Here is a 20,586-nt window from a genome sequence, read left to right as displayed (position 1 = left end):
ACTTTCTTAAAATTTGGAATTTAATTTTTTAAAAATTTATATTCTTTTCCTACTTCATCCTCTATTTATCTCACAGATTTAGTATCTATTCTTATGTGCCTAGAGATATTGAATTTAATATTCAATATTTAACATTAATATTTAATATTTTATTAATATTTAATTCCTAAAGAGTTTCTTCTTACTTCAGGTAGATTTTACATCTGTGTTTATATTGGCTCATATCCTTCATATTAAAAGATTTCAGCAGATGTCCAGGCACTTTTTCATATCTGCTCATATTTAAGAGTAGACCATGAAAAATCTGAAAGGAAGAGCTAAGCACATAAGAAAGATGTGCCAAATTTGTTCCTTGTTATGGGGTGATGTGGCTGAGCCATTTCCATGAGCAAATCCTGCATTCAGGATTTGCTTTCTTCCTACGCTGTCCAGATTGTTTTGAAAAGATCCTTCCAAACACTTATCAACATAGTGTATAGACTGGGTTGCTAGTGTTCTAGGACCCAAGATGAAAAAGTGGACTGGGGTCCCAGGACTTGCGATGTACACATTTATCTCCTCCTTTTTTAGTACTGCACCTGTACCTCAAATGTGCCCATTTTCTTCAGTCCAGAGACCTTCAATCTCACCCTTACAAAAGGATAAGTCTCACGTTTTCAGCAAGAGTGGGGAAGTGTATTGGACACCTATTAGAGTGTGCTGTGCCTTCGAGACCAGAAGGTCTATTTTCCAGTTGTTGGAAGTGCCCATGGTCGAACAGGCTCACTCGCCGACAACCATCACTATTTGTGGGCACAGTCTGTCCACAGCGATTGGTGAGTGTGAATGTCCAGGCCCTTTCTCCAACTCAGGACAGTTCTGAAAGGTCACCTTGTGACCAGACCAGAACCCAAAGTCGTCTTCTCTATCTTGCTTTTTCTCCTTCTCACCCAGATCCCACTAATACTTGCTTTCCTCCCAGAACTTGATAGTTTGGAAAGGACAGTTCTCTGGTTGCACAAAGTAGGGGAAGAAATCTGTGGATTTAGCTGCTTCTTAAAATGCTTTCAAAGAACTTTTGTGTTTTAGCTTTACAGTGATTGTCGCTTTCAAAGGGAACTCTTCTTAAGCTTTTGGAAGGCGCAAGAGTAGAAATCACCTTGCTTCTGACCTTCTGGCACTATTGGTCAGGATTTAGGTTTCCCAGATCCATTCAGGCAGTCTGTACTCATCAATTTGCTTTTCAGTTTCTAAAATGTTATTGCTATCGCTTCTCGGCCTTTTGGCTAAGATCAAGTGTAGTATCTGTTCTTATCAGTTTAATATCTGATACGTCCTCTATCCGAGGACAATATATTAAATGGATTTTTGGAATTAGGAGATGGAATAGGAGCTTGCTCCGTCCACTCCACGCATCGACCTGGTATTGCAGTACTTCCAGGAACGGTGCACAAAAAAAAAAAAAAAAAAAAAAAAAAAAAATGTTATTGCTATTATTTTTGACCTATAGGTTTATGCCTTTTGTTAAAATATCTTTTTTCACTGTCATTTTCGTGACATTTTGGAACTACATACATTTAACCAGCCAGTTTCTTGATGTAGACTTCGCTCTGCCTCTGGAACTTCTGAAGTTTTTATTTGCAGGCCGTAAGTGTATCATAAATAGAAATATTCATCATCAACGCTTTCTGGCTGCACTAATCCCAGAAAGGAGAGGGAGATAGGTAAATGACTGTATATCTTGAAAGCTGATATATTCTTAAGTGATGAGAAACTATCAGATTGAAGTTCAGTATGGAAGGAGTTATTACAGAATTTGCAATTATAGGATGATACAAATGACTGAGTATAGATTGAAAGATAGACATTATCTCAAGGATCATGGTGGCTCACGAACTGAATGATAGTCAAAACTATGTTTAACAGCCATCCTGATGGGGTGGAACACATAAAATGCAGGCACTTAGAAGTTATCCTTTTATTAAACTCAGTATTGATGAGCTATAATACACATTAGTATGTACTGTTCTAGGCTCAAAAGGAGTAGAATGAACTCCAAAAGGGCTTAAAGGAAAATGGCAAATATGATTATAGGGTTGGGGATAGGGAGAACCTAAGTAGTAAGCAGAAAAACACGCAGTTTATTCAGAAGAGAAGAATTACATGATTTTCTAATGGCCCTAAAGCATATAAAGCAATACTCATTCATTTTCACATTTTTAAGTGCTTTTTCTGAGAAAATTTAATGGGATAATTGGTGGGTAAAAGTACCTTATTGATAGCAGGCCTTTCAGTTTTAGTTTTCTTCCTTCTTAAGGGATCCTCTAGCATGATAAAATTGTCTTTAACTTCAATAGGAGGGAATGAAGTTCTACGTAAACATTCCCTGGACGTGAGTATTATTACAGAATGGGGATATTGCTTTAAAAACATGTACTGAAATTTACAAAGAAAAAGGAATGGACACATTATGAAAGAATGCAAGAGGATTTTGTTTGTATAATGAATCTAGGGATCATGTAATTCTTCAGTTTTTTTCTGTATTTTCCTCATTTTTTTCATGAATATGTGACTTTTTTTTAAAAGATTTTATTTTTTTATTTATTTGACAGAGATCACAACAGGAAGAGAGATAGGCGGGGTGGCAGTGGGGAGGAGGGTAAGCAGGCTCTCCGCTGAGCAGAGAGCCTGACATGGGGCTACATCCCAGGACCCTGAGATCATGACCTGAGCCAAAGGCAGAGACTTTAACCCACTGAGCCACCTAGGTGCCCCAGAATCTGTGACATTTTTATAATGGATACAATAGTTACATATTCCTTGATAACATGATATAGAAACCCTCTAATGTAGAAATTAAAGAACCTCAATCTCTGAAGCTAATGAAGACTTGGGTTTGAGTCCTTACCTTGCCTGCTTACCTGCTTTGTGACCATGGGCATCCTACTTAACTTTTAAACACATTGATGATAATATCACCTATTCCACGGAGTTGTTGACAAGATTAAGTTTATAAGTATATGAAAAGCATTTAGAAGTACAGCTGGCTGATGGTAACCATTCAGTAATGTTAGATATCATTTTTAGTCCAAAAAACATTTAAGGCAACTTACAAAATTATAAATTAGGAAGGTTTTTCAAAGTAAAAAGAATTTAGGCAAAGGGTAGAAAAGAACAAAAGGAAGCTCAAAAGAGCTAAAAATTTGATATTATTAATTTATTAATATTATTAAATATTATTATTAAATTACTAGCTCAATTAAAAAGAGGCAAGTATGGTTGAATATAATAATTATAGTAGCTAAAAATAAATTTTCAAATCTCCTATCCTGACCTAAAGGAAATCTTTTCCCAGGATTCTCATAAAAGAGTCACTGGATTATTTAACTTTTTTTTTCCCCCACAAAATGTAAAAAATTTATATAATCTCTACTCTCAAATACCCTTAAAACTAAATTTGTAAATATTAATGAGTACCCACAAGTCCAAAATTCCTATGGTAAGCAAGTATGCTTTTTGTTTTCTAAACTACAGAAATCAAACACGGGCTGCAAGACAAAAATGCCCCAGTGTGGTACATTTCCCGGTGAGTTTCCAGTAAACAAATCAATCGCTGGAGGAGTGCTTTAGAAGTTAACCCCATGTTTCCATTCTCTGTGTTCATCACCTTTCCTACCCTGCAGCGAGTCTTCCTGTAATTGATAAATGTATCCCAAATTACCCTCATTTAAATATTATTTTCCTGACTTTGTCATACTTACATAATATTTGCACATATTTTTAAAACACTTAATTTCAAACAACTCACTTATTTGTACTTAGACCATTTTAATAATTCCTGTGCACTGATTGCATTTTCTAATCTATATATTAGTATGGTATAATATTTTCCTTTAAGAAGTGTTTGGGTGTCCTTTGAAATCACTGTGCGCTACCAGCGATATTCATGATTTCTATTACTCTTTGGGAAACATTAGATTAAAATAATAAACACTGACATATATATTCACATTAAGGTTTATGTTTAAATGTGAACTTAATAATATCTAACTTAGAAGTGAAAACTATATTCCCTGACTAAATGAACAGACAAGAAGGGAAATTCTGAGGGATACATTAGCCACTAAAATCAAGTCATGTCTACTTAGCTGGAATGGTGAATGCCTTTCCTGCTTCTTTACTAGAATAATGTCATATTTTACCCACAAATCTCAGCCACTGTTAGCATGTCAAAATTATCTAAAGTAATAAACTGAACGAATCGCCCCTATTTTTTTTTATTTAGCATCATTATAGCTATCTTTCAATGAGTCTTCTGTTGTTGCTGTTTTTATATAGATTCCAGTTAGTTACCATACATATAATATTAGCTTCAGATGTACAATACAGTGATTCAACAATTCAATCAAACCTGGTGCTCATCACAAGTACCTGCCTTAATCCTCATCACCTGTTTCACCCACCCTCCACCCGCCTACCCTCTGGTAACCATCAGTTTGTTCTCTATAGTTAAGAGTCTGTATTTCGATTTTCCTCTCTCCTTTTTCCCCTTTGCTTATTTGTTTTGTTATTAAATTCTACATATGAATAATATCACATATTTGTCTTTCTTTGACTGATTTATTCCAGTTAGCACAATACACTCTAACTCCATTCACATTCTCCCAAATGGCAAGATTTCATTCTTTTTTTTTTTTCCCCCCCTATGGCTTAATTAGAATCCAATAAGTAAAACAGCCAGTTGTGTCCTGTGCTCATTTTTGCCAGTAGGATAGGTTTGAAAGTCTATGTCTTTGATTTTAATTTGAACTTTCCTGATTAGTAATTGGGTTGAGTCTTTTGATGTGTTTATGACCAATTCATGTTTCATATCCTTTGACATATGTCTATTGACATTTTTTTATATCGAGTTGTATTTTTATTTGTAGGAATTCCTTACATAAGCTTTTTTAAAAAGATTCTGTTTATTTATTTGAGAGAGAGAGAGAGAGAGAGAGCACATGAGTGGGGGGAGGGACAGAGGGAAAGAGACAATTATATACCCCACTGAGTGGGGAGCCTCACCTGGGGTCTTTATCCCAGGACCCCAAGATCATGACCTGAACCAGTCAGATGCTTAAACGACTGAGCGACCCAGGCACACTTCCTTACATAATCTTGATACTAATTATTAACCTGTTTGTAGGGGATTGCAAGTATCTTCTCCAGACTTTTGAAAGATGGACCTATAATTGGTTTATAGACCTATGGCAGAACTTACATTGTATACCAATCGTACATCTCTGCCTCCCAAAGATACCTGAGTAACGGGCCCTTGTTACTGTCTGGCAATACAAAGTGCAGGAAAGTCCTTTGACTAAAGCTGTGTTAGCCCAGGGGAGCCAAGAATGGTAAGAGAGGACTGCGTTCAGTCTGAGGATGCTATGCTCCACAGTTGTCTAAGTCAAACTATAAAATGGATTACATGAAAAGAAAGACTGCTACTTCCCTAAGTGAGGGGGACCTCTGCACACACTCGGATTATATGGAGAAGTGCTCTTCTCTCATGTGTGGAGGACTGGCTTGAGAGACACAACTGAGCTTCTCGAATATCTGATGTATTAATCACTGGTAGCCTTTTTATCTGCATCTGTGCCCACTGGTGAGACCCTGTTGCAGCATTCATGGAAGCTTTCATCATATTCTGTCATTAGAAAATAATTCAAGGGGCGCCTGGGTGGCTCAGTGGGTTAAAGCCTCTGCCTTCTGCTCAGGTCATGATCTCAGGGTCCTGGGATTGAGCCCCGCATCGGGCTCTCTGCTCAGCAGGGAGCCTGCTTCCCTCTCTCTCTCTCTGCCTGCCTCTCTGCCTACTTGTGATCTCTGTCTGTCAAATAAATAAATAAAATCTTTTATATATATAAAAAAGAAAATAATTCAAGTCCTCTGCCAAGTATTTCGAGTGATCTAACTTCTATCTTTTAGATAAATGACCCTTGTATCATGTACCCAGGTGGTTTCCAGGTCTAGCTATTCCACCATTAAGTTTTCCCACCGGCATTTGTCCACTTAGTGATCATTCACCTTTTTGTTCTTACTGCATTGTCTTTTTAATAAATAAGAGTTCCAAGTCTAATGTCATCAAATATGTTATATTTTTAGTATCAAGTTTAAGAAAACCTTCACTACAGCAGAGTCAGTAGAGATGATTTACCTATATTTCTTTCTTTAAAAAAAATTTGCTTAAATCTCTTTGAATTGATTTCTGTCTATCATGTGAGATAGGAACCCAAATATTTTATTAATAAATGAATGTTTAATATTTCCAGGTTCATTTTATTAAATAGCCCACATTTTCAACATTAGCATACAATGTAAGCTCTGTCATGTATCAGGTTTTCACAAATGTACATGTATGGTTCAGGACCCCCTATTCTGCTATTGGTTCATTTTTTAATTGATATGTTTGTCTACAACACTGTATTATACAATAAGTTCACTATAACTACTGATATGCGCTTCCCTATTTGGGTCATCATTGTCAGAACTGTCAGCTATTTTTGCAATTCTGTTATTTCATACAAATTGTAAAGTCACCTAGCTGGATTCCATAAAAAATACAAACAAGAAAAATGAAAAGAAAAAAATCTTGTTGAGATGCAGGATTTTCACTGGAATTTCATTGGATCCATCCAACCATTATGGGTTAGCTGATGTTTTTGTGATATTAAAATTTGATTGATACATAAATATTTTACTGAACATTTTTAGATATTTATTTAGATATTCTTTAATATCTTTCAATAAGAACAAAATTTTCTTCCTAGGTTCAGGCATATTTTTTGCTAATAATCTTTTTTGTTTACTATAACATATAGAATTTGTAAAGTTATATTTATTTACAGTTTATTGCTCATTAACAGAAATGTAATTGACTGAATATTTTTGAATATTTTCTTGGAATTGTCAATTTTGTTAAATTCATTAATAAATATCAGTAATTTCTCTGTAGATTGTTTTGGGCTTTTTGTGTAAGCAATTATATCATTTGAAAATATGACCATTTTGTTACTTTTATAACAATCTTTACTTTTATTTTTCCCTTCTTATGCTACTAGTCAGAGTTGCTTGCATATTGTTAAACAGAAATGTACTTCTGCCATGAACTCTACAAAAATATCTTTAATGTGTACTGTGGTGGGACTCCTGACCATATTGTCTCCTTTAATCACTTAATATGGTAGATTTATTAATAGGCCTTCTAATGTTGAAACTTCCTTTGCTGTGATAAATTCAACTTGTTCAGAATGTATTATTGTTTTTTTTCATTGTTGGATTCAGTTTGTTTTAATTTAGAATCTTTGCATCTACATTTATGGTAAGATTGGCTTGTCATTGTCTTTCCCAAGCTTTGCAATCTGTCCTTAGCTGGTTTTAGTGCTAAGATGAAAGAAATTTTCTATCCCCTGAAAGAATTTGTTGAAGATTAAGTTTATGTGTTTGTAAATGTTTGGGAATACTCATCCATAAAATCATTTGAGTTTAATATTTATAGGGAAAATATTTAAGCAAGTGATTGATAGGCTTAATTCAAGATAATTAAAATTTATTTTCTCTTCTTGAGTCAATTTTTTAAAATGTTTCTACAAATTTCCATTTCATCTAATTTTGAAAAATTATTGGCATGATGTTTTTTAAAAATTATATTACCTCCTTAATCTCTTCTGTATCTGCTGTCATTTCCTCTTGTTCATTTCTAACACTAAAGTTTCTAATAGGAAAGTATTGTTGTTAGCAAATGATCTATGTTTTTAGCTAAAGTTTCTGTTATCTCCATTTGTTCAAGAGTTCAAGTGGATAAAACATTCTAGGTTGGCACTGATTCTTATCAACAGTTTGAAAACAGTGTTGAATTCTCTTCAGGCTTTTGTTGTGTTGAAAGGAGAGTTGCCGGTCAGATTGGCTTCCATTTGCAGATAAAGTCATTTCTCTAGGCCTGCTTTTAAGATCTTCTTTTTGCGTCTAGTATTTAGTTTCATGGTGACATTTTTGGTTTGATTTCTTTATATTTATTCTGCTCAGATTTGTTGAGCTTCCTAAATCTGAATATTGAATTGCATTAATTTAGAAAATCCTTAATAATTTGTTATCCACTGTTCTCTTCTTGCTTTCTAAAAGTCCACATATTTTAGGTCTTTTTACTCTAGCCACTATTTCTCTTGACTTTTTTTTTTTATGTATAATATGTTGTATACATTGGATTTTTTCCTCTTCTGATGCACTGATTTCTTTCTTATTCTGTGACTAACCGGCTGGCCATCCTATTCATTGAGTTTATTTTTAATAATTATCTTTATCATTTACAAAAGTTCTATTTGTTTCTTCAAATACGTGTGTTATTTTGATAGTCTTTGTCCCTCCCTCATATTTTATATGTACTCTTGGATTTTCTTTAAATAAATTGAGCATACTTAAATTCCTATCTGATAATTTTAATATCTACAGGTTGAAGACTCAATTTTGTGATTTCTTATTTTACTGATGACTCATGTTCATGATGAGTTTTCACTGTAGGTTCATGTTCCTTGGAACTTTGTCTCTGAGGATTCTTTTAGAACTGCAATTAGAAATACCCAACTGGAGAAGATTTGTGTGCCTGGTAACCCCATGGACCACAATTACTTTGAATAAAATTTTCAACTAGGTTTACTCAATATCCAGCAGATATTACAAATTCAGTCCCAAATCTAAGTAAGTGTGACACTGTGTTCAGGAATTTATTTATAAAAGATGTTCTTTTCTTTTTTCATGCTTTACCCAGATCCAAGGTTTCAGTAAACCAGTCTTCTCCTTTGGGGTCCCTCACCCCCCTACCACATGTGACATTCTCAATGTCATCTTTTGGTTGTTCTAGATTTATGCTGCTGTCTGCAATCTGATTTCTCACTCCGCTCAGGACCTCGGCTTTGTCTCTTTTCTCTCACAACTCCAACATACCACCTTTTCCTTTTGCTCCTCAAATCTAATTCTTTCCTTTACTGTACCACCAGCACAGCCATATTGTAAATTTCTTTCTTTAATGCAGCAATTTTAGGTATTCTGTATTAGGATTTCTCTCTAGGTCATCAGTTCTTCCTAAATTTACGATTTATTGTTTTTATAATCATAGGAATTCAACTATATACCACAATGGATGGATTGTTTTCATCTCAAAAATATGTGAAAGATATACTGTTTTGTATCAATGGTTTAACCCCACAAGAGAAAGTTGAGGTTTTTAATTTTCTACTTATTATAAAAATGATAACTCCTTCCTCAACAGCAGGTGTGGAAAATCTCTAGCTTGCTTGTGACTACCACCTTCTGTTCTCCTATTCACTATGGCCTTGACAGAGTTCAATAATTGATTCTAGCATCTTTCCCTTGTGAGACAAGACGCCACCTCAACAGGCTTTTCAACATAAAATTCTGGGTAGTTATTACCAACCACAAGACATTAGGTCAAACAGTAGCTCTTATTTGCTACTAGATAATCTGATTCATTTGATTTTTCTTCTCATCACTATCATTTGTTATCCTCACAGATTAAGAGGTTCTCTTTTGATTCTAACCGTGTGTGATTGCACAAGAACAACAGTCACTATGAAAAGCCACCAGCAAATACATGCCTTTCTTAATGTAAATAATGCATACAACTACCCACAAATCTAGAAGTGATAGCACAAAGTAAAACGACCAGGAAGCAGTACTTCTGTGCATATCGATAAGCATTCTTGAATTTCAGGTTCTCATGTTGCCCCGTGGCTGCCATGACCTGATCTAATTGAGGAGGAGATTCTGTCAAGCCTTTGAGAAACTCCCTTCATTCACCATGTTCCTGGTTTTTTGTAGGGTTTTTTTGGTTGTTGTTTTGTTTTTGTTTTTGTTTTTTGTTTTGGTTGTGTGAGAATTTTTGGATACCCTATAGCCCTTTCCTACTCATTGGTAGCCAGCATTTCCCCAGAGACTTTACAGTTAGACAAGACCATTGCAAGTCAGTTTTCCAGAGCACCTTATCCTCAGGAGATCAGCTTTGGGCTTATCTTATTCCTTCACAGAAGGTAATGACAGAACATTATTAGGAGTAATTTTCATTTTAACCTTAATTTAACCAACCTCCCTTTTCAATACAAAGCTAGACTATTTATTCAAAAAGTCATGAGCTCATGGTATGGTTTGTTTTTCTGTTCTTATGATGTAATATATATAAATAAGTTGTTAAATAATCTGTTAACCTTGTAATTTTGTTAATCTATCATTCGGGTTTTGCTGAAATTCTATTGCAAGGTGAAATACAGCTGGAGTCCCATTTGGGCTCATCACTTAATGACTCATCTCAGCTCACACTATGGCATCCTCAACACAGGAGCGAGTAGATACTTGAGAAGTCAACCAAAATCATGACATTTAGCCATTCTAATGGTTACTTCTTAATACCGTGCTCCAATGTGACTCAGCTTTGTTGTATCCTGCCCTTCTCTGCTGGGTATCACACCTGCCTTTGGATGCTCCGGAGTACCTTTCTTAGTGATCACATTCCTCTAAACCACTTTCTGGAGAGATCAACCCCCCACAGATGTGTCTCTCATACTGTCCGATAATGTGCGTGCTTTCATGTTCCACCTAGTAGGCCTGTTTACTAATCTTGTCACTTGGGTCATATTAATAAATAATACATTTTGTGTCAGATATATCTGGAATATCTCATTTTGTCCTTTTTATAAATGATCACCGATTTTCTTCATCGACCATTAGAAGCTGCTATTTTCCTTTTCATTACTTTTGTTATCTCTGCCTCTTTTGCTACATTATTTTACCTTGCTACCTATGACCTCCCAAATGCTTAAAAACCCCCATTTGCCTACTAAACCTTAGATTATTTCTGGACTTTCCCTAGTTCAGAGACTCTCTTTCAATAAATAAATTTTAAGAAGTCATTCTAAACTGATTCCAAATAGCCACAAGTTAATCTCTCAAGGCCATTTAGTTTAGTTTTTCATGTGCCCACCTTAACCTCCATTCTGGTTAAATTCACTCAAAAGTGAATCAGACATGGCCTCTGCCTTCACACAGCTCAGAGTCTAGGAGGGGAAAAGGAACACAATAAAGAAACAAAAGCACAGACCAATGAGCTCATAAGCACCATTTGTAACTTCGAAGTTTCTCCTCAATATAATCAGTCATTTTAGCAGCTTTCTAGCTAGTAAATATTCATCTCACCTCCCATCTTGCATCAACATTAATATGAATGTTTGCTAAGAAATGCTAATACTTAGGCAAAAAAATTTGATTCTCCACATTGAGTCTGTACATATTTTTCTCAAGAACTGAAAGATGTATTTTTAAAGTAGATTAAATAAAATTGAGTTACCATATAATTTCAAGAAATTGAAGCAATTAGGTGAACATTTCAGTAGACATTTATCTAGTGAAATGTCTATGTTCTCCCTGAGCCAAATCATTCCCCACAAAATGTGTCAAACAAATACACTCAAAGCCTCATGGAATTTGGGGGAAGCCCATTGTGGAGACAAGCAGGATTGCTCAGTGGATTCCCAGACATTCTCCTTATCTGCAAACAAGCTAGCTGGGATGGACTGCTGATTTTTACTGATGTAAGAGGCAGAAGCTAAACTCAAATCTCCTGAAATTTAGGGACCCAGGCCCTCCTCCTCAGGGTACCCCATGTTTCCCACCACTTCTCTGAAAGGCTGGCACTAAAGCTCTTGGCTCTCAACAGTCTGTTTTTCTCACATTGGCAAAGCCATCACCATACTAACCCATATAAAACAAAATGCAAAAGGGGAAACCACTCCCACACCACCACCCTCTGCAGCGCAAACCCACAATATCCTGCCTGTCCCAAGTAGGCCTCTCCATAAGAGGCTGAGGCCAGAGACACAGAGACTTGCAGATCTTTCTGTCCTATGGCTTCCAGCTTGTCCAAAGAAATTGTACCATATCATTCATGACAGTGGTATGACAACTATAATCCCTGAATTGGGAACATTCCCTAATACAAATGACCAGGTGAATTCTGTTGGATATAGAGAATATCACTAAGAATGCATATATCCAGCCAGAGAAAGTCGGGTTATATGACTTTTTAAAATTCTCAGCCTGAATTCATTAATCTTCTTAATACACATTTGTCTAGAGTCTCAATTAGTTGGTCATTCAATTGCAAAAGGGTTTTAATGTTAAATTCATCTCCCAAAATGGTTAAAATCATGCCTCTATTCTTGAAGTAATAAAACTATAATACTTTTTAGAAGAATCAGACTAATAAGTTATTAATTTCATAATGATTTGTCCAAGGATGACAGTTACAAGAAAAAATTCAGTCCACAGGTATGTTTTAATTGGTTATAAAATATTTAAAATTTTTCTTTAAAATGGAATGACTCTGTGAAGCATGCCATGTGTATTAGGCCTCAGTCTCCACCATAGTCTTTCACAAGATTTCATTCATCTTATTATCCCATGGTCTTTAAAGGCAACTTGGTTGATAAATCCTGGCTTTCACTATTTGCCTTTAAGGAAATGATGATAGTGAAAATGTATAGAAAACCCAAAGGACGTTTTTCTTTTAATATAGATAATATAGATGAGATAAAGTTTCTTTAATCACTTTAAGCATCTGCCTGGGCTCTTCATTTCTTATTTCACCACAGTTTTGACAAAGAGTTGGTATAGATCTCCTGGAGGCAGAAGTCAGTGTCCTCAGAAAAAGTGGCAATTTTTACAACAGTTCTCCCATTAAACAACTGCTCTCTCTTAGGATTTTTGCATATGTTTCTTCCATTATGCAAACAAACAAACAAATAAAAAAGCAGGCAAAATATTTCAGAAAGTGAAGGGAACATTATTACAATGTTCCGCATTGAAAATGGAAATTGAAAGTATACAAAAATCATCTCAGATGTAACTAATATCTGATCAATGGCTTAATGTTTTGGAGAATATGTACATATATTTTTTTTCAAAATGCCTTTTTTTAAATGCCTTTAGTTATCTTAGAATATTGACCAAATTGCGATTCCCAGAAACTGAAAGATAAACGGAAAACTCAGAACAGGAAATGGACCAATAGCATTCTATTTGAAGTGAAAGGGCCATTCAACACCAGCAGTAAGAACACATTCTGAGAAGAAACTGACTTGGGTAAACACAAGTTAAATTGTCTTTGACTTAAATCAAGCACAACAGAGCCACACAATCTATTCATCAGAATGTACACCTGAGATGTGCAGCTTTGGTAGTTATGATCTGATGATTCTGAAAAAGCAAGAAGGCTATGTTGTTTTCTCTCTCTGAATAATAAAACTTGCTAAATTGGACATCATTTCTACATTCACTTATTCATCTATCCATCCCTCAAATATTTCTGGAGAACTTACTGAGTATTAGACACTCACACTACACGTGTTGGGGATGTGACGCAGGAGAGAGGCAGAGCCTGTTCCCTGATGAAAACTACATTTTTTTCTTAAGATTTTATTTATTTATTTGAGAGAGAGATAGAGGGAGGGAGGAAGGAGGGAGAGCCCAGAAGGAAAGTGAGAGGGAGAAGTAGACTCCCACTGAGCAAGGAGCCCGATGTAGGACTTGATCCCAGGACCCTGGGATCATGACCTGAGCCAACGGCAGATGCTTAACTGACTGAGCCACCCGGGTGCCCCGAAAACTAAATTTTAATAGAGTACAGGACTATTACAAAGAAACTAGCCTGTGAAAAAGGTTGTTTCGGATCACAGTCAGTGCGAGGAAGACTATGAAGAAACTGATGTAACAATGTGGCTGGAGATGGGCTCCTTCAGACAGGGTGGTCACAGAAGGCCTTTCTAGGTAATGTGTCTGGCACAAGTCTTCTCAAATTCGGATGCACAGGGGACTCCCCCGGGGATCTTATTAAAATGAAGATTCTGATTCTGAGGGTGCTACAGGGCCTAAGATTCTGCATTTCTCAAAGGGTGATGTTGACGTATCAGGTCCTCAAACCTCACATTGAATAATAAAGACTCTAAATAAGAAATAAGAATGGTAAAAAGGATTTGGGGCAGGTACTATGGAAAGAACCTAGAAGTCCATGGACAGATGAATGGGTAAAGAAGATGTGGTACACACACACACACACACACACACACACACAGATAGAGATGGGGGGGTACTATGCAGCCATCAAAAGAAACAAAGTCTTGCCATTTGCAACGATGTGGATGGAACTGGAGGGTTTTATACTGAGCAAAATAAGTCAACTAGATAAAGACAATTATCATATGATCTCTCTGATATGAGGAATTTGAGAGGCAGGGCAGGGGTCGTGGGGGGAAGGGAAGGGAGGGAACAATGAAACAAGATGGGACCGGGGAGGTAGACAAACCATAAGAACCTCTTAGTTTTGGGAAACAAACTGAGGGATGCTGGGGGGTGGAGGGGCGGTGTAGGGAGAGGGTGGTTGGGTTATGGACATTGGGGAGGGTATGTGCTGTGGTGAGTGCTGTGAAACATGTAAGCCTGACGATTCACAGACCTGTACCCCTGAGGCAAACAATATACTATATGTTTAAAAAAAAAAAAAAAGGATTGAAAAAAGGAGTGGGGCAGGAGCTTTCTGTTTTTATTTTATTTATTTATTTATTTATTTATTTGACAGAGAGACACAGTGAGAGAGGGAACACAAGCAGGGGGAATGGGAGAGGGAGAAACAGGCTTCCCTGCCAGCAGGGAGCCTGAGGGAGGACTGGATCCCAGGACCCTGGGATCAAGACCTGAGCCACCCATGCTTTCTGTTTAGATAACAATAAGCGGTTTGGGGAAGGAAATGCAACAAGCCCAACCTTTTGTCCACCTCATTCCCAAATTTCTACCGTTTGTTTCATAGGATACCCCAGAGCGTGATAGAAAGATACCTGCTCTGAGACCAGGCAGTCAGTCCTGGGCTTCAATCCTGTCTCCATCTCCTCAAAATACTAAGGTTTTGGACAGTTCACTTGCTTTCACTTTTTTTTTCCTTTTTCTTGTTTTTTGTTTGTCTGTTTTACTCTTCTCCATCCTAGTAGAATCCTTGTGAATCTATAGTAGAATCCTAGTAGAATCTATAATCTGGCTTATAGAAAATCATCAGTAAATGATAGACACTCTAGATTGGTTGATCCAACCCCACTTCCAAGCCCTTTTTCTTTAGGCTATTTCTACTCCAAAGGTGTGAAAACTTTTAAAAATAGACTGGAGAACTTTGATTTCCTAGCTTTTCTTCCAGCTAGAGATGGCCCTGTGAAAGAGTTATAGTCAATGACATCTTGATGGAAATCCCCGGACACTCCTTCCTGCCCACAAAGGCAAAGCATCAGAAGAAGCCTTTGTTCTCTGTCTTTCAGTATCCTTTCTGTCTCACCAGAAATGAGTTCTAAAGGTGCAACAGGCATCTTACAGCCACGAGGTGACAAGAATGAGAATGAGGTGCAGGCTGGCTCAGTCGGAAGGGCATGCAACTCTTGATCTCGGGGTCGTGAGTTCAAGCCTCACGCTGGGTATAGAGGTCACTTAAATAAATAAAACTTAAAAATGAAAAGAATGAGAATGACAAGCAGCACGTGAAGAAAGCAGAGCAGAAAGGCAAAAAAAGAGCCTGTGAGCGCCTACCAGTATTGCTCTCACCATTCCAAACACGGGCGACTCAGCTCAGACCACTCGCAATATGAGAAAAGAAAGCCCTTACTGATTAAGCTGATGTTGTTAGGGTTTCAAGTTCTTGCAGCTAACTGTAATTGATATCTAGTTGTGCGATGCAGCTAGTCATTATTATTATTTCTTCCGAAGCCTCTTAGGAAGAGGAAAAGGCAGGAGCAATGTAAAACTTCGGTCAGTGTACTGAATACTGCCAACCTGCTGCCATCCACCAAAAGTGAGGCTACCAAGAAAGCCATTGCATTTGAATACCGGTTTGTATTACCGGCGGAGAATATGAGGAGCTTCACCCATCAACCCCTAAATTCTCAAGACAAATCTGAAGTGCCCACATTTTAGAAATCATAACAGTCTCCAGGTCTGAGAGCACTGATGATGTTGTGCGTCCATAATGCATAGCTCAGTGTCAACCATCATTTCAAACCAGATCTGGGCATCCTATGAGAAATGAAACTCACTGCCTTGGGCCCTGTGCCGGGAGCAAGAAGACACATATTATATACTCAACCAGTCTGAATGGAAAACTAGATTAGTATAATGAATGAACTGCTGTGAAATGAGTTCGGAAGACGGAGACGCGTGCAACTGAGTACAGAGAAAAGGGACTTCAAAAAGAAGCTGAACGCTGTCCCATAAGTGAAGGTCCTTTAATAAAATTAATGAGTAAGCGTGTCCTCTGTGACTGTTCTGTGCAAGGCACTCAGGAAATTCAAAGATTACGAAGCAGGATGCCAAGTTGAAGGCCCTTCACAGTTTGAGAAAGACAAGCCGGATGAATGAAGTCAGCAGCAAACAGGGAGGACCCCCACTGTGAGCTCAGGTGGCTCAGGTAAACTGATGACAAAGAAAAAAGGTAGGATTCTCCTAGTGACTAGGAGTGACAAAGATGATTCAAGTGAAGGAAGATCGGAGAACTGGGTGTGGAGGGAAAAAAGAGGATACATTGTATTAGTTGAGAGTGAACAAATCAGCTTGGCTTATCCAGAGACTTTAAGAAGGTGAATGTGAATGGTTGTTCGAAAGTGGGTCATAAAATCACATCTGTTTAGAGTAAAAGAAGGAGGTGCTGCCCCCTTGCTTCCTGGTCACACAGCCTTTTGTCTGTGCATGCCCGCCCCTCCTGTCTCCCTGTGCTGAATCCCTCTTCTTGTGAGGACACCAGCCCAATGGAATTAGGGCCCGCCATCACAGCTCCGTTTCACCTTCATTACCTCTTTAAAGGCCCTGTCTCCAAATGCAGTCACGTGCTGAGGTCCTGCGTTTAAGGCTTCAACGTATGATTTGGGGAGCACACAATTGAGCCCATAACTGTCCCCAAGCCAGAAACTTAGAATCAGTCTTCCTTTGCCTTCATCTTTCAATGCCTACTTATTCTAATGGTGAGTTCTAGCTCCACACCATATAAACTCCCCAGAAAGACGTAATAAAATGTAAACTAACTGATATTTAAATGAAAACTTGAAAAAAAGAGAAAGGCATAATAAAACATTTAGGACTTAAGGTCTGCCTACCTCTGTAGAGATAAACTTCAACTCCCTGACTTTCATAATCTGCTTCCAAAAGAAGGTTAACTATTTGCTAGTGCAACTCCTGAAATTAATGTCCCTCCGTTCAGTCTACCAAACTCCACTCATCTTTTAAGACTTGCTTCAGTAGTATTTTCCCCATGAAGTTTTTGACTCTGCTCCAATTCTTGCTGGCTCCACCCTAACCTTTTACCTTTCCTAGAAAGAATTTACCATTTCCGCCACTCTACTGTCACTGAATATACTAAATTACAAACACTGGATCTGTGTCTTTCATAAGATTATAAGCTCTTGAGGAGAGGAAAAAAGAATCCCAATAAAAGAATGTACACTCTGGAATTTGATTATATGAATGTAAGTTTTAGTTCTATTAAGATATTTTTTACACTGTCAGTTTTATCAAGTTACTTAAATTCACTGGTAAATGGGAATAATACCTAATTCATATGGTTGTAATGAGAAATAAATGAAGTTTCTGTTAGCATGAAGTAGAGACTGAATAATGGCTAGCTATTAAAATAAAACAGAATAGAACCATGACCACTATCTTTTACCGAGCATATTCTATATCCTGTCTTATGTGATTTGCATATGTTACTTCTTATAAACCTGATAAAATTGATTCATATACTGGGACTCACAAAAGGGGACTCAGTGGCCTGACATTGACACCTATGCCAGCCTGCACTTAAGGGGAATTCCTGTCATGGAATCCAAACATACTCCAAGCACAATCCTCCCAATCAGCTTTAGTTAGCTTACCTTATCCTGAAACATAGGACCTTGCAAGCCTCGTAAGGAAATCCCCTACCTCCTTGCTGATCATGACCCAGTTTCCATGGTCCCCCATCTTCCTAGAAAACTCATTCTTGCCCAATATCCCTCAGAGACAGTGACCCACTGCTTGTGAGGCACTCCCAATCCATGGAGTGTCTGCCCTTGAATAAATAGAGCATCAAGCCCGTTACTCAATTGTGTCGTTTTTGTCATTTGACAAACTGAAACAAATGCAGTATGTACGATTACCCCATGTTATAGATGAGAAAACTCAGTCTCTGAGAGGATAAGCAGCAAGTCTGAGATCTACTACCGAGCACGTGGTGGAACCAGGATTTGAGCCAAAGTATGGATGATCCAAAGCACGTGGTCTCCATTCTGACATCCCCAAACAATAGTTCAAATCTGGAGGCAGAGTGGGGCTCAGTAAGTATTTGTTGAATTACTTAATCCACTAATAATCTACTTTTACGTGGCATTAAAATAATTCTTAATGATAGTGAAAGAGGTGAACAAGGTTCCACCTTATGCACTCAGTAACGCTTAGATGTAGATGTAGAAGTTAGTGGTTTACACACATTTTTGGAATGGAAGTAAAATATGTATCCAAACAAAGGAGGGTATTAGGCGGTAAAAATCACCAGATTTCTGCTGCAGTCCCCCAGAGCCTCCCACCCTCCCTTGCTTTCCCTCTCCTCGACCTCTCCCCACCCCCCATACACCCCAGATCTGCTAGCTGAGAGCTACAGAGTGCACAAACAGTGCTTTGCGTTTCATGTTCATCTCCCATCGATGCCGTTCCTTGTATCCCACACCTTGCTAGCCTTTTCTGTAAAATGTTTTTTCTCATATCAAATAAAACCCCAAACAATATAGACATTAATAATTAAAGTATTTATTTTTAAAATAGAAGTGCACAATTTATACCTTAAGGACCATCATTTGAGCCTTGATAGGAAATTAATTTAATTAACACAAATCTTCCACAACTCAGTGAACTTCAGTGATATATCTGTATGAGATGCAATATCGGGTCGAGTCAGGCTACATGCTCACTTAGAGTTTTCTAGTGCTATGAGACAAATATTGTTCCAGTTACACAGTGACATTTCAATGATTTTCAAATACTTATCCTGAAGTTCTAAAAATACCATATGCTAAGATGTGCCTTTCCTGCAAGACATGCCATCAACGGGTGAATTTTAATGTATTTTTCCTCTATTAAGTGCAGGTAAAAAAAAAAAAGAAAGAAAGAAAAGAAATATATATTTATTTTTTAAGATCATTTTTAATCATGTTGGCCTACCATAGTTTGCTTCTATAAAAATACTATATATTTTTGTGGGACATTTATAATACGGTAGTAATGAAAAATGTTCTTAAGTGTTCATTACATAGCAGAAATAATACATAATCTTATATAAAGTAATAATCATTTGAGGAAAAAGTTATAAAGCTATAAAAAATTTTACGAGCTGCTATCAAGTATTTCAAAATTCCTAAACCATATTTTGCATTATATAATTAATGGTAAAAGTGTTTTGTTGATATTTTTTGCTTTAAACTTTGTAAAAGAAGGAACATGATTATACATGTTCCCTAAATAAATTGGAGTATTACTGAGCATAACTGAACATCATTTATTTAAATATAAATGTAAAACTCATTTTTAAGACAGAACTCTGAATCAGTAAAATTGTTATTGGTTCCAGAGTACTCAAATACATGCGCTCCACCCCCGAATTGTGGGTATAGTCTTTCATGTGCAAGCAGTTCTGTTAGTGTATCACACTTGGCCTCTCTTTGCTTCTTTACTCACTTCATCCCAGGAAAAGAGGAGGAACTTAATTGGTTGAGTTTGGAAGGACATGTTGGTATGTCCAGGGCAGCCCCTTTCTCTTTAAGGCTCAACTGCCTTTGGGGAACACCTGATCTGTTCAGGTCCTTGAGCTTGAAATGCTAACTTGGTGAGCTCTGCCTTGCCTCATTATAGATCTGTTTGTGACTGAGGAGTAGCTTTGCCTAAATTTGGAGCTCAAAAAAGGGAAGCTCACTTGCTGTAGATATATGTCAGACCCTCTGTTATGGGTTTCATTAGAAAGAAAGGTGATATGCTGGTCTCCTTTCTGCTTTATTCTTATTTCCTTATGAATTGGACCAGCACTGGAGTGGAGAAAAGGAGTGTTTTAGTTGAGCTCTTTCAAACCCCAAATGAGTAAGTGTATTTTGCTCCTTTTATCAATTTTCAGTCTTCCAAGACAGGGATTTCTCCCTTTCTGCAAACATAACAGATCTAAGACAAAGGTGATGAGTTAAATTTGAAAAAAACCATTACGCATAATTCTCATTTTCAAAGCAAGTCAATTAAATTGCTCCCTTTGAAGAAAAAAAAGTATTCACATATTTCTTTTTAGTATACACACACACACACACACACACACACATGATCTTTATCTCCTATTCCTGGCAAACAACCCTATAACTCTTGGAATCTCTGAGATGGTGAGTGTCTTTTATACACTAAGGAATGACTGGTGGCTGGGGAGGTCCCTAAATAGCTTCAGCGGTGAAAGACCTAGGCAAAATCAGACAGTTG

At 37.2% G+C, this 20,586-nt stretch overlaps 1 protein-coding gene across 4 annotated transcripts in view; it reads right to left on the bottom strand.

Moving 5' to 3' along the window:
* KCNH8 (potassium voltage-gated channel subfamily H member 8) overlaps positions 1–20,586 on the bottom strand; it is a 373,867-nt gene that overhangs the window by 193,553 nt on the left and 159,728 nt on the right. The window contains exon 1 of one of the 4 annotated variants that reach the window (XM_082729068.1): positions 18,304–18,382. The exons of the other annotated variants lie outside the window; for them this stretch is intronic. Within the exon in view, the coding sequence (XP_082585194.1) occupies positions 18,304–18,367 (64 nt within the window). The 5' untranslated portion in view covers positions 18,368–18,382. Of the gene's footprint in view, positions 1–18,303; positions 18,383–20,586 lie in introns of those variants that run through there. 4 annotated transcript variants of the gene reach the window in all.

Source organism: Mustela nivalis (assembly GCF_964662115.1).
Source record: "Mustela nivalis genome assembly, chromosome: 1".
Lineage (NCBI taxonomy): Eukaryota > Metazoa > Chordata > Mammalia > Carnivora > Mustelidae > Mustela > Mustela nivalis.
Note: the sequence above shows the minus strand (reverse complement) of the source record. Positions and strands in the feature narration are given on the sequence as shown.